General features: G+C 37.9%; 1 protein-coding gene across 1 annotated transcript in view; it reads right to left on the bottom strand.

Moving 5' to 3' along the window:
- LOC122805262 (dynein axonemal heavy chain 11-like) overlaps positions 1–16,079 on the bottom strand; it is a 4,596,980-nt gene that overhangs the window by 784,302 nt on the left and 3,796,599 nt on the right. Inside the window, exons 63-64 of the mRNA XM_044075350.1 lie at positions 7,799–8,003; positions 7,142–7,306 (exon numbers count right to left, since the gene is read on the bottom strand). Of these exons, the coding sequence (XP_043931285.1) occupies positions 7,142–7,306; positions 7,799–8,003 (370 nt within the window). The remainder of the gene's footprint in view (positions 1–7,141; positions 7,307–7,798; positions 8,004–16,079) is intronic.

The following is a 16,079-nucleotide window of genomic DNA, read 5'->3' as shown; positions in this document are numbered from 1 at the left end:
TGCTCATAAAACGTATAACTCGAATATAGCACATAAAAGCCTTCCAATACCCACAATGCCTGCCTGCTTAGTGGAAGTCTCTTGTCTTAACACCATTCCTTCATTTTTCCCAACTCTTCAACATTCTAACAATCTCTCAATGCTTTGCAAAATCTCTTAGCCCCATATATCTTGCCATTGCACTAATTGCAGGCAAGTACACCTTCATTGTCCTTAAAGCCTTGCCCAGCTCCCATCTGTAAACCATCAGCAGCCTAACTGATGAAAATCCATCATGTCCAGGTAGTTCTTCCACAAAAGATGTAAAAAAAAAGGCAACTGCAGAACTATGTGCTCTCTTCATCATCCTTGATTAAAATTGTTCCACCAGTCAACCCACTACAAACTGCCAATGTTCCATACATCCTTAGGTACAGTTACGGATTTATTCTTCTGCTTCTGGAACCAAAGAATGAAACTTGCAACACTAAAAGCAGAACAAACCATAAGCTACCTGATCCAGCCTACCCAGAACATGCTTAGCAGAAAAAGTAAAGTTAATCCTCATACTAACTTCCTCAAAATGACCCATACCAAATTAGACTGAGCAGTCTTCATTCTCAAAACCTACATGATAGAATCACTACTAGAATGGAGGACCACCTTTCTGTTTTTCAACTCTTTTGCACAGTAAACATGCTGCCCATATGGGCATCAACTCCAAACATGTAGCACCCTTCCTCCACTCTCTTGGCCATTTAGCTGGCCATTCCACAACAAATGATCTCCCCTTACACTATGCTGGCATGTCCAATCCCAGCTGCATCAGTATATTGCTGCAAATCATTAGATTAATACCCATTTATCCTGCCAGAAGGAAATTCAATGAGCCAGTCCAAAAAAGACAGCTCAAACAGAAAGATCCTGCTAGACAATAATGGCAATTCTTACCTTATGATGCTTGTGTCTTTCTCTCCTCAAGGACCTGTTGGACATTCTACCCAGTCCAACAGCCTTACATACACAACTTAATACACCCAAGAATTCCATTCCTTCCTTAACTCTGACATTCTATTTTTTCCTACAAAAGTCAATTTGATGTCATAATTTGTTCAGTTTTTCCTACAGATAGATGGAACAAACCATGTTCAGCATCTGCTTCTAAGCCTAAGAAGTTTAGGACCTTGCTTAGGCCCTCCAACTTCTCATAGCCTAAGGGAACCCTAAGCACATGACATAACTCAATAAGGCACTGCATACCTTCCCCTGCTGCTTCTTGGTCCTCAGCTATCAGCAGACAATAATCTAAATAATGAATGTCTCCCTACTGGTCAAATATAATGTAGAGCCATGCTAAACTTCTCAAAAGGAACTTGTGTGATTGCACAACCCATTGTCACTGCCTTGTCAAAAAAAGTTATCCCCAAACACATGTCAAGCCACAGCCACTAAGATTCTTGGATAAGCAACAAGATAGAATGTAGCCTCAATACCAACTTAACTAACCAGGGATCTTTAGAATTCCCGATAAGACTAACCAGATCATCCAGAGATAATGCACTTTTGCATCCTCCTTGTCTATGTGGCAATTCACTTTTTCCCCCATTCTGGGAAAGAAAGGTGATGAATTAACCTAAATTCCCCCAGTCTCATCTTGGGAACCAGACCCAATGGAGAGAGGATATGAAAAACTGGAAAAGACAGTACCTAAAAAGGGCCTAAAGATCTACCCTCTTTAGATTTATAGATTATAGGTACTTACTAGGCTATTGATCTGTGAGAATCTTTAGTAGTCTTGCCCTACATTCCCTTTAAGTTTGTAGCCCTTATATTTTAAGTATGAATAAACCAGAGATGAGTAGAACATTTACATGTTGCACATAATCATGAGGGACACGGGTGCTAAACCAGGGGTGAATTTGTGGCCACCCATCCATTTGCCCAGATTATGTTTGAAGTCTGTAAGAAAAGTACTTTGCTTTATGTGAACAGGAAGATGATTCCAAATAAATGATAATCTGTGAAACATATCTATCCCTTAAACATGTTCTATTTATGATGAAAAATAGATTTAGATCTCTTGAGTGAGTGTTTGTGCCCTTACTGGACTTGTGAATGTGAAGGAGGTCTGACAGGATATAGTCTATTGAGGCTCTGTACACAAGGCAGGCATCATCCCTCAGTATCCTGTATGACTCCAAGAAGAGGGACAAGGTTTTGAGACAGTCTGCATAGTTTTAGGTCCTTAATTTTCTCAGTAAGAAAGAATTGTGGTCATTTGAGTTGTTTCAAATGTTTTGGCAGGTACGTACTGAAGAGGGCATTTATACTCAATGATTAGCCTGACGAATGAGGAATACAATGGAATGATCATATCCCTGGATATGGACAGCATATCATTAGTAACAAGTTGTGAATTGAAAAGGCACTTTCTTACAATAGTCGATATTTGGTAATCAAAGGAAAATTTGTTGTCTATGTAAGTTCCCAGGTATCTATCTACTGGAATAATATTCAGGGGTATGTTGTCAATGTGATAGTTACAAGAGATTTCTTGCTTTCTACTATTACACATTTCTTGCCATCTAGCTGTGGTTTTGATACTAGCTATTGGTTTTGGAATGGCCTGTTGGAGGAACTTAGTGTCTTCTGGGTAGTTTATGATGGGACTGAATTTACTGTCATCTGCATACTTGGTCAGCCATAAACCCTTAACAGTTGCTTTGACCTCTTAGAAGTAAATGCCAAAGAGGGGTGGCCCATGGACTGAACTCAAGAGTACACCTCTAGTGACAGGTCTTTTGGAGTAGGTAGAGCAACCCACTTTAATTTCCTGGATTTTATTTGTGAGCCAATTTGGTGTCTAAGAGTTGTACAGAGTTTGCTTGTCAACTTTGTACTACTCCATCCCTACCACTTACAGATTTCAAATTTTGAACTACTGTACTACTCCACCCCCCCAAAAGTGATCAAATGGAAACACCTGCTGAAAATACTTGCATCAATTCCCAGGCTACATCCTTATTGGGATAGTCTCACAATAACACTTGCAAGACCTCCACTCTAATGGAATAATGGGATGGCCAGTCTCCTAGCCATTCCCTGAAAGAGCACTCTCTCAAGCACTAGCTTCACCTATCTCACCTATATATATCTATCTGTTGTTATCATTGGTCACATAACACATATGGCCACCTGCCAAGTCTCTCCTCTTAACACTTCCTGTATGAAATTTAAGCATCCAACAGCTGTTGCATCTAGGTCTGTCTCCCCTCCTGCTTCAAGAAATGAAGTATTACCTGCTGACTGCTTGGGCTCCACTGTCGATGCTGCTTTGACGCCTTCTTCCATGTTCTCCTTCTCCCCTTTTCAGGTGTTCCTTCAGTGGACTGCTCCACTGTGGGCTTACATTTTCTTCAGCCTCTCCCTCTGCTGCTGCATTTGGCTGACCAGCCATTTTGGATGGTGCAGCCATCTCTGTGAATAAGGTCTCAGCCTGAGACACTATCTCAGCCCAGCTCTCTTTCAGTGACTGAATTTCTGCCATACTCCAGGAAAAGAAAAACATTAATAACATCATACCAGAGTTTTCTCATCCTTTTTCCTTTCCACATTGCCCTTTCAACCCCCCACAGCTCTGACTCTGCAGTACTCTCCCTATCCCAAAACCTCTGACCACTTCTTACTCATAAACTGTACTCTTCTTTGTTTGACAAAAGCATGCTGCAAACATAACTCTTCACCTTCCATTTCCAAAATGGGGAGCACTGCCTTTTGTAATATGAAACAAATATACAAGATGTGGACCACTGTAGCCTCAATACTAACAACGTTGACTAGGAGGCCCACAAAGTTGAATATTCTGTTTATACTTAAAAATACTCATTTGGTAAATTAGTAACCCTCAGTACTTATGTAGTATGGGTAGTCAATATACCCAGCCTTAACCTGACCATGTGGCACACTTAAGAATAGCCTACCATCAAGTTCAGTTAGCTCTGTTTTGTACTTAACAAAACATTTGTTTGGTATGGTGGTGTCTCTTGCTAAGAAACTGCAAGAGACTTGCACTTTTAACTGCAACTACAAGAACAGTCCTTGAGGTGCTTATGAAATATATTTCTCAAGCTTTTAGCGCAAAAAATGGACAATGCCAAAATGTTGAGATGAAGAGGCCAAAATCATGGACAAATTTCAAATATTGCTCTTATAAGCTTAGAAAGTTATTAGAATAATGTATTTTGCATACAAATCATTTATGAAGAATATTAAGACCGAAACTCAAATGTAAATCATTATAATTCTCAAAGATTTACCAAAAACTACAATTTTATGGGGAACAGGCTAACATATGAGGCAAAATCAGGATATTTTGCAAAACTCTGCACAGTTGATAGGAATGACAAGAAAATTAAGCTTTAACCCTGCCTTTTTGATGACTGTCTCCTCAAATACATGACCCAGTCAATCAGGCCACCACTTGCCACATGGCAGACCCACCCTGCCATTCCACTCAGCCCTTCCTAGCCATCAGACTGGAAATTAAAAATAAAGTGAGGAAGACCCCAAAACAGAGCCAAGGTTAACTAATACTCCTATTAACTTAAAGCTCTGCTGTCACAACAGAACTGCACCAGCCTGCATCACTGCAAATTAACAGACTAAAACTATCCACAGCTTTGTAAGCAATCCTCAATGATTAGCTAAATACTACCAAATTATGACAGATAGAAGAAAATGTGAGGCAAACTGCTATCATTGTGAAGTTGCAAGTAGTTGCCTCTAATGTGATTTAAATGAAACTAGTTCCCAACTGCTCTCCCAAATTAAAAGCATCCCATAATGTAGTGCAATACACAACTAAACAACCACTTGTTCCACTGAAAATTAGTTCATCCAGTTATTCTTTATCATTTCTTCACTTTTCTAAAAAACTAATGAGAAATTTTGCTTTAAAAAGATTGCTGTATGTTTGATGCAGATGTCCAGCCCTGTGAGCTAATCACAAGTAGGCCTATGTTCTAAAGCCTGTTTCCCCAAGCAGGCTTCCTTATCTAAACCCCATGACACCTAGCTCTTCTCAATAATAGCCAAATGGTGTCCACCAGGTTACTCCTAGCAGTGTGATGAAACCACCCTCCCATTCCAAGTATATATATATATATATATATATATATATATATATATATATATACAGAGAGAGTGAGAGAAATAGACAGACAGAGATAAATATAGATATATAAACAAACTTATAAAACTATTTTATCATGCATTTTTTTATAAAACTATATATTATCCAAGTATCTCTCAAAAGCTATACCCACCCCAGATACCACAAAGAAACCATACTTACCATAAACTCCCAGACAAGGATCACCTGTACAAACTTCAGTCCTTGATGCATGGCATAGGTAAATGGTCACTGTATGTGCACAAACACCCATGCCAGAAAGCTCAGCCCACCATTATACCTGCCTAGATAATAACCTTCCCTCCATCCTTCTGTTAACTTATTTCACTTCCTATCTTTCTGTCCTCTGACCTTAGACTTCTTATTTCCTCCCTTCTGCAGTCACTCCTTCCCTTCCCTAATCATTCCTACTATAATACCAGCAGGAAGGCATATACATATATATATATATATATATATATATATATATATATATATATATATATATATATAGGTCTACTTCAAAACATCGAAATCTCATAAATTTTAAATTCATAAAATTGAGACCATAACATCAAATATTCAAAACAATGAAACTTCAAAACATTGAAACTTAGCATCATAACACTGTGTATGTATGTGTGTATGTATATATATATATATATATATATATATATATATATATATATATATATGTATGTATATTATATACAGTATGTGTTTTATATATATATATATATATATATATATATGTGTTTTATGTATATATATATATATATATATATATATATATATATATATATATATATATATATATATATACATATAGGTCTACTTCAAAGCATTGAAATCTCATAACGTTTAAATTCATAAAATTGAGACCATAACATCAAAAATTCAAAACAATGAAACTTCAAAACATTGAAAGTTAGCTTTATAACATTGAAAACTACATCACACATGTAAATAAGACCCCCTCTGCCTATAACAACACCTTTCTAATAAACACCCTTTCTAATATGTTTTTGCAGGGAGGCAAGCCCCCCTGCACCCCCCATGTGGAGGGCTCTGCCATCCAACCCCCCAGTAAATTAAATATACCAACTCCAAGATCGCACTACAGTGGAAGAAAGTTAATTTCCTAACCTCAGTGTATTATGATCGTGATACAGTGAGGTTAGGAAATTAACTTTTTTCCAATGTAGTGCGATCTTGGAGTTGAGATATTTAATTTATGGGGGTGGTGTGGGGGGTGCAGGGGGGCTTGGCCCTCTGCAGAAACGTAGAATAAAGTGTGTTTCTTAGTTAGGTGTTGTTGTAGGTGAAGGGTATGTTATTTACATGTGCGTTGTAGTTTTCAATGTTATGAAGCACACTTTCAATGTTTTGAGTTTTCACTATTTTGGGGTTTCAGTGTTTTGGGATTTTGATGTTTTGGTCTCAATGTTTTGAATTTCAACATTATGAAATTTCAGTGTTTTGAAGTAGACCCATATATATATATATGTAAATAAATCTTTCCAGCAAACTATTTATGTCCAGTATATTTCCATATATTGATTACATTTACTTCCTTTTCGTTTTGTATATGATAAATGTTTACATTCTACTAATTATCTGCTGTATGGCTTGCTAATACAAATGTGATGAGCATTAACTAAATCTTATATCCTGTGATTTTGTTCATATTTCTAGACATTTCTTATGTTTCTGTTGAGTTTAGTCATGCCTTTAATGTTCAGTACCCCCACATCTTCTGACAAAGATCTAATGTAAATATTCACAACAGGCAGTCTTGGTTGAACTATATTAGACAGGGAAATCACAATAAAAAGTCCAATACCACGGGAACCATTTGTATTCCTGACTATAAGCCACACAACTTTTTATCCGACATAAACTGGAATGTCTCTTACTAGCTACATTAATCCAGTATACCTGAACAATTATACAAAATAATATTGAGCATATTAGTTAATTAAATATGCATACCTTTATTTCAATTTCAGCTGCTGTGTGTTTTGTAGTCTCTAATTTTTCCACCAGCAATGTGTCACCCAAGAAGTTGCTTTCTGCTGCGGAAAGTCGTGTCAGTAGCTCATCTTCAAGCATTTTTAGCTCAATTTTAAAATCATTTTGCTGTTTTGTAAGTTCTGACTATAAGAAAAATGTATTTTAAGCATGACAAATTATTAGATCATTAAAACATCAATACAGAGTGTTAACCTGGAAGACAGTACTAAATCATTTTGTTTCTTATCAGCTTAAATTGAGCTTCACTGATAAGTAAAGGTGTAAAAAAAGACTATCTTTCACATCTTTATGTTCCTGCACAGGTGTATGAAAATGAAAAGGATGCTTAATTTAATAAGTAGGATTTTCACAGTATCCCACTGTTTCCATTATGTATAAGTCTTGCATTCAAAAATAAGTCCAGCAGGATTACAGTAAACAAACAGGTACTAATGTTAAAATATGGCACAGATGTTCAATACGACTGGCATTAGAGTAAGTATTTTACTGTTGGAGCAGTATCTACTTCAACCTGTAATTAACTAAGCTGGATAAAAACATCAAAAGACACAGCAGTGTCGTTAACCTCAGCAACATTAAACAGCATGGATAAGATTCATATAAGTAGCTTCATACCTTTAACTGTTCTAGATCTGGTCTTTCTAAATCCACTACCACTGCTAGTAACTGGTCTTCTAAGCCATCTCTGGTAACTGTGAAATTTATTAGGGTAGTCTGAGCTTGAATTTCTGGCTTGTAATGAGGATTAGCCAACTTGGTATGAAGAATCAAGCGGAAATGAGGGTGAAATCTGCATTCTTTGTCACCAATTCTGATAAACCTGAAATTATTTCAAAACATAGGTTGCAAATATTTTAACATAAATGAAAGAACAGTCTGTAAACAATTTGCTAAAATATAGTATTTCAAAAGCAGCTTGAAGAAAAATACAAGATAAAATCAAACACTTCACTCAAAGGAAAAGCTGACTGCTGTGGTCTTCTCCTAATTATTCAGAAGTCTAATAATAGTATTGTTGTTGAGACAATGTTGGGGAGATTGGTTCCCTATCTATGGTTAAGGTTTTCTTTCTAGAGTAGAATGCCCTGTAGAATTACATTTTTATTCTATCGAATGGGCATAATGTTTCACTGTGTTAATATGGATGAAGTTAAAGTATTACAACAAATTGCAATAGGCTTCTACAGCAACAGCTGTCAAAAATGCGTTATGAGAATAGTGCACTCTAAAACTTTTCTGAAGAAGATACACTAGTTAATGGTTACAGCTACTACTTCTGAGTCTGGGAACCATAATGTAAAGTTGTGCAAGTAAACTTATCATACCATGATAGATGTTCAAGTGATCACTGTTACAGTAGTATTGGCTATATGGGTTATAACAGATGACCAATTTCTAGGCAGTCTCCACATGCTCAAACTGTTAAATGAAACTGAGCTACCTAAAACACAACTTTGAGTGCCAGGCCCTTCAGAGCTTTCATGCCAACTGAAACAGGGAGGCTGAGCCCTGAGATGACATAGTTAGGAGTAAAAATATATACACATCCTGGCAAAGTCAAAAAACAAAATGGGGGATGGAGTGAGGGCATGGTACTGCAGCAGCTACCATTCAAATATCTACTGTTATGGTAAGTTTACTTACACAGCTGTACTATGTTCATCATATTGCTCACTGCTGCAGTAGCCTTAGCTATATAGATAGATTACCCTTGCTTACTACATTTGGGAAGTGGAAAAAGAATGCTCCAAGATCCCCTGGAGAATGGTACTAGCAAAGCTTGATCTAGACCTAGAGAAGGAATCAAGCATGAAGTACTTTGTGAAAGTATGTATAGAGGGCCAAGTTGATGCTTATACAAAATGTCTAGAATACAACCCTTTCCAAAAAGCCATAGATGAAGCTAAGGCCCTGGAAGAGTGGGTGTTCACCCTGCATGGAAAAGTTTTTGCTGTGGGGAGAATAACAAAAGGTAATATCCTTTGGCATGTGGGGAGAATAACAAAAGATATGTGGGGAGAATAACAAAAGGTAATATTCTTAGGCATCCATTTTGAAACGATCTATTCTGACACAGGTTGCCTCCTCTTACGTTTTCAAGAAATGAACACCAGTTACACATATCTGAAAGATCTTATTCTGTGAAGATAGTACCCGAGTTATCTATGGACATACAAGGTATGGAGAACCTATCACCCTCATTTTTAGGTTCAGGAGAGAAAATGAGAAGAGAAGAGTCAAGGAACCCCTGGAGAATGGTCCTAGCAAAGCTTGATATGGACCTAGAAAAGGAATCAAGTCTATAGTAAAAGTATGTACAGAGGACCAAGCAGCAGCTTCTGGAATACTTCTAGAATCCAATCCTTTCCAAAAAGCCATAGAGGAAGCCAAGACATGGGTAGAGTGGGCCTTGACCCTCCCTGGAATAGTTTTGTTGTGGTGAGTATAACAAAAGGTAATAACCATAGACAACCATTTGGAAATACTCTGTTTTGACAGAGGTTGTCCCTCCTTTTTGCCTTCACAAGAAAAGAACAATTTATCTAATGATCTGAAAGATTTAATTCTGTCAAGATATTACCTGAATTGTCTGTGGGCAACCAAGGTATGGCATATCCTTCCTTCCTCATGTTTAGGTTCAGGAAAGAAAATGGGGAGATGAATAGTTTTCTTAAAGTAAACTCAGATACCACTTTAGGCATAAAAGAAACCCTACCTCTGTGGAAAATGAGATAGGGTTGACTCACCATAAGAACTTACGACTCAGATACACATCTTGCAGAGATAAGAGCAATCAATAAAACAGTTTTCCATGTTAAGAACCTCAAGTTAGACAGATGAGCTGGCTCAGGTTGAGCAACTGTTAGCTTCTCTAACACAACAAATATCAGGAGGAGGAGCCACCAGTTTTCTTGGAGGTCTCTTACACAAATTCCTAAATTAAAAATAACTTTCCTAAGCAGGAAAGTACATTAAAAAATCATTTGTTATGTAGAAGGATTTTTCCTCAAAGGAAACTTATCTGCACAGCAAAAGAACAACACAAGCCAACCACTAGTCCTTGAAAGCCCACAGAGGAGCACTCTCTTCAATGGGAGGAAACTCTGGAGGGCTTGATGATCAAACCTGTGTTTGTAGGCAGCTCATCAAGCTCTACCTAAATGTTTGAGTGCATGGAAAGTGCCCTGAAGCTTTGGGAGCTGGCTGGCTGTTGTATCCTATAACAGGATGTAATCCATACAGCTAAGGTTACTGCAGCAGTGATCAATATGATTAACATCATAACATTAACTACCTATGAGTATTTTTAATTACATACAGTTGATAATTTCCTCTGTACTTTTATTCTGCAACCAAAGGCACTTGATACTGTTTTCCTGCAAGCTGTACTTTCACTGCTGCCTTAATTCCACTTTCAGTTCTCCCAAATATCTCTTCCTACTAAATCTTCCAGTTTTTCCCATTGCTCCACATTATACAATATCATTACATAATATCTGGTAATGGTATATGTTTAAGTCACCAGTTTAGCAGAGTAGTTATTATTCTTCTAGCAAATATGGATCTGCATGGTAACAATATGTTGTGCATTATCATGTTTTGCAATTTAATGATTTGCAATAGCTAAGTTAACCTGGTTTACAATGGATCCACAGATATACCAAATAGATTGCAAAAAACATATTTTAAAATATCCTATTATTAACTGCAGTAAACATATGATAACATGATTAGTTCAGCTAAAGTTATTTTCAGAAATAAAATACTTTATCATATCATTTTTTTATCTTAATTTCTAGGAATTCTCTCGCTGAGGACTAGCAATGGCAATAATAGTCAGCAGTACTTGTGGCATTGCTAAAAGGGCTATTCTTCCCTTACTACCACAGTTTGGTACCATCCACACATAATCACGGCTTCATAATAGAGCATGTTAACATTAAAGAAAAAGACAACAGCTCTTAAATGACTTGAAATGAGATTAAGGCACACGGCAACAAAGCTGTGGGTGGCAAAGTGTACAATGCATGACTTAACAAGGCAAAATGAAATATTATTCAATGAGAGTGCTGAAAATGTTAACTCCAGAAGATGAAGGGAAAAACTGAAGTGAAGGCCAACATTAGCACAGATCTGCTGAAGTGGTTTAGAAATGTTTGTTTAAATAAAACTGTTGCAGGTGGCCCACTTTCAAGCCAAAAGCCCAATCTGCTGACTGCATGACTACAGAAGTCAGAATTTAGTCTCATAGTGGCTTTATGACTTAGTAGATGGGAATTTAGATAGACTGAATTACTCTAAAGGGTCCAGAGGAAAGGTTTTGCATGGAGTCAACAGCTACTTTACCATGGTTCTGGAAGTTATCCTAATGGCTGCAAATTCCAACCTACATATGTAGCTGCAACAAGATTGACCAGTATGACTGCTATGCTGGCTGTAGAATGCTGCCTCAAAAGCTGAGAGAGAAGTAGGACAAACTAATGCAAAACAATAAATTCCTACAATAATGGTCTGTAACTGCTTTAGGAATGGCAATCAAACTTGCTCCTATTGTCATTGGTAAACCCAAGATTTCCAGATTTCTTTAGGGAATCTAGCATCTGTGTGTCAAATAATAGAACAATGTAGGACAGAAGACAGTTGGCATATCTTGTAGATAATCTAGTAGATTAGAACTCAGGAAGAATAAAAATGGTGCAGTTGCCATTAATAAGAATATGTTCTACCTTTCTAGATCTCATATAAGCACATTCACACTCTTCAATACTAAAATAATTATAGCATCATTGCAAACTGATGTTCACAAAAAACATTGCATTATAGGAGCTTACTTTCTCCCATGAAATAACATAGTTAGTGCTGAAGAACCTCTCTCTTGGGCATGAAGTAACATCTCACTTGAGATAATCATTTTAAGAGACCTGAGTATAAATTGGCAAACTATTGACAGTAACAGCTCTTCTAATGTCATTAATATATATGGCTTTACTCAGTGTATTTCAACTCCCACAAGATACAAAAAAAAACCCTTCAAGGACAGCCTCTATAACTTAAATTAGATTGTCTCTAATCCCCCTGACGAATTCCTCTCAACATGTGCCTTAGTATCATACTTTATGGATCGCCTACCCATCTCTGAAGTAAGAAATGATAAACCTAACCTAAAACAGCCTTGATATAGCCTTGCTCATAACCGCTCCTCCTTTAGTAAGGACCAATTTATCTCAGCACTACAATCATTCATCTGGTGGGCTTTTCAAACTCTTCACCTTAATGAAGCTGTAGCTCTATTCAACTCAATTTTTCTTAACTCAGTAAATGAACTAGCCCCAATAAGAACTAAATGAATTCAATTGAACTAGGCAAATAAGAATCAAAAGAATTACATTAAATCCAGCACCCTGGCTTTCAAAAAGTACTAAATTGCTCATGAAAGACAGAGGCATAGCATGGAAAAATGGAGGAAAGTTAAAATGATTACTGTCCATCAATACTGTAAATGTCTCAGAAATTTCACTAAAAATCAAATCAAAACTGATAAAAATACTATATTAATATACAGGCAACAAATAATAGCATCCCCAAAGATTTTTAGACTACAATCAACCAGTTATTAAAATCCTGTACACCAGCACAATCTACACGTACTTCATCTAACCATACTGACAGCATAGCCAACAAATTCAATATCCACTTCATGCAAACAGTAATCACTCTTATTAAATCCTCAGCACAGGCAGACACAAGTTCCTCTCCTTCCTTAATAGCTCTCAAAACATCTACACTCAAAGCAGTCTCACTTTTTACAATCAAAAAACTACTACTAACCTTAAAACTTACCACCCTGCCACTGATAACATATCATCTGTGTACGTAAAAGTTGCTGCTGATGCCCTAGCTTTTCCTATTTCTGTCCTAATCAACCACTCAGTGACTGAAGGCTAAGTCCCAACCCTATGGAAAAGGTACTACATTCTTCCTCTCTAAAAAGGTGGAAACTCAAATGAGCTCTCAAACTTCAGGCCTATAGCTGCACTGTTTCCACTCTCAAAACTTCTGGAGAAGTGTATCCAGTCTCAACTCCTCAGCCTTCTCACTGTCTCCTTTCCCCTACACAGCACAGTTTCCATCCTTTTTACATTTCATGTACAGCTGTCCTTTGCTTTATGGCATCTGTTAACCAAAACTAAAACTCTGGGAACTTAGTCTTTGCACCTTTTCGAGATTTATCCAAAACGTTTGACGCCAACCCACCAGAAATTGCTTCAAAAACTAGCTTGCCTAGGAATACATGAAACTTCACTGTCTTGGATCTCAAGCTACTTCTCAAATAGGCAACAAGCAGTAAAATGGCAAAATCACATCTCTTTCCTTGTCATTAAACTGGGTGTCCCTCAAGGATCCATTTTGGGTACCCTGCTATTCATTAATTATCCCGACCTAGCTTTTAAACAAGTCACTATCACCTGTTCTGTTAAACTCATAGATAATTTAAAACAACTTACCCATGAGTCTTTCTTCACCATAGAGGCCATGACTGTCTGATACACAGTTGCTCAGTAACCCTAAGAAAAACTGATCTTATTTACCCAAAAGCATTCAATATCACTTTCTCTAACAACACCAACATAGTACTAGTAAGTCAAACTAAGCTGCTAAGAGTTACTATTGAAAAAGGTTTAAAATGTTATCATCACATAAAGCAAGTAGGAAAACAAAACCGAAGTGTTCTCTAGAGAGCCATATGATACCTCATGGTTAATGTCAGAAATGAAGTTTGGCAACAAACCAAGTTGTCCCGGGACATCTTCATGGGGGGCTATGTTGTGATTAAGGGAAATTAAGTGGGTTGGGGAGGTGAAAGGGTTTAGTGGAGTAAGGGATGGCTGAGAAGAAATGAGATAGGGATGGGGAGGGGCTTAAGAGGTTTAGTCCAGTCTAGCTGGGTTAAGCAAGCACATTTTGGCGTGAACTTGCTAAGACAAGTGTACGTCCGAGATGACCTGCGGGTGTTCCTGAGGGGCAGGTGGGCCTCAGGATCCAGGCTGGTGACAGGTGATTTGTATATGGTGGTACAGGTGAGTAGTGGATGTAGGTCTGTATTATATTCATACATTAGGCTTTTGGGTCTTGGGTGTAGTTGCAGAGTTGATTGCATAGTCTGGGGGAGTATGCTTTGGGATAGGTGGGCAATTGGATTAATGGCAGGAAGTTTTAAGGAGCTAGGTATGGAGGACATAAGCTTTTATAGCTGGGAGTAATAATGTAATTTCAGCGGTGGTGACTGCTCATTAGTGAGTTAGAGAGAGAGAGGGTTTAAGTCAGATGTTAGCACTACTGGGGGAAGCATGTGAGGAGATATCCTCTTTTATAGATTCATTTGTGCTGATTTTGGTTTTGTGGAGGTCGGGGGCTGGAGGTAGCTGGGATGACAGTTTTCACAGGCTGGGAGTTGTGGGGGTTGAGGTTGCAGCCGCACAAGTGCGGTGCAGCATCTTTAAAAAAAAAATGTACATCCAAGTACCGAATTCACTTCGGATTAAACAAATCGTTCACTGCATTTCCTAAGTGCCTGATGTGACAAGGTGCAGAAAATCATACATTGGAAAAATGTTTTCTTGCTTGGCTACATTGTGCAGACAAAATTGCATAAGAATGGTTTTCTTCTAAATAAATGTGAGCCTGATTTATGATCTGAAAACTGTGCTGTTATTACAAGCTTGGCTACATATTGTGGACAAAATTGCATAAAACTTCAGCGGTTGTTAACATCATGTCAAAGAGAGAGTGAATGTTTGTGCTTTATTGGTGCATAAACAAGGTATTTAACTGTTGGCGCATTGAGGCCTTTGCGTGGGCTTGGGAACTGTGGCATATTATGAATAAGAGGTATTTTGAAGAATAGAAGAGGGTTACGGGTTGTGGAACAAGATATTTTCTTTGTGTTGATTGGCATAGGAAAACGCTTTGTTTTGTTAGCAAGGTGGTTATCTCTGTAAAGTTGAACAAATTATTTTAACACTTTAATGACGTGTAAGACTTTGCTAGGAAAGGCCTTTGGGTGTGGAGGCAGAGCTGCACTGCATTTTAACCCCAATTAATGTTTCCAGATTAAAATATAGCTAAGTGGGGGGATATTTGGGTTAGATTGGGGTTTGTGGTGCAGGTGGTCACTTGCTTTTGTTCCCTGTTTGCTAGTTGGTATGTTGGTGGTTGAGTGGTGGGGCTGGATTCTCATTGTTTGTTTTGAGTTTTGGTTGCAGCCTCTGGGGTGTTTTCTATGGTATATTTTGTGTGTTTTGGAGGTGTTACTGCTGGGGTAGCAGTCCCCTGCTTGAAGGTAGCTGGAGTGAGTGGTTGATGGTTATATGGTGTGAATGTACTGGTTTGTGTCTTGTCAAGTTATCTGTGTAGCTTTGATCAAGCTGGTTCGTGGGTTTTTGATGCCAGTTAGTGAGGGATGTTACTCAAGCATACGCATGCTGTCACTGCTGGTACAGGTGAAGTGGAGGAATGAATAGCATGGAGACAAGGGCCTTACAGTCCAGATTGGGGTGGCCAAAGGGAAATGTTGTTTGGGTAGATTCTCAGGGCACTACAAGTCTCTCAGTCAGATTGTGTGTGGTGCTAAAAGCTTGGTTGGGTAGATTTGGCAATTAAAAAAAATAATAATAATAGGAGGAAAGATTGGTACACTTCCCGTCTGAGTGGCTCTAGCTTCTAGTTAGTACTGCAACATGGTAAGGTGCTGTTTTCACGGTTGTTTCAGTGGAGGGGTGTCTTTTATCAGCATTGCAGGTTAGTCAGGTTTGTAGAACCATGCCCTTCTATTAAAGGAAGCCTTGCTTTTCTGTGTTTGAGAACTATGGCTCCCATTCAAATGGTTAAGCCGATC

This window comes from Protopterus annectens, chromosome 6.part1 (assembly GCF_019279795.1).
Source record: "Protopterus annectens isolate FY-2018-M chromosome 6.part1, PAN1.0, whole genome shotgun sequence".
In the NCBI taxonomy this organism is placed as follows: Eukaryota; Metazoa; Chordata; order Ceratodontiformes; family Protopteridae; genus Protopterus; species Protopterus annectens.
The sequence above is the reverse complement of the archived record's forward strand: the minus strand, read 5'-3'. Positions and strand labels throughout refer to the sequence as shown.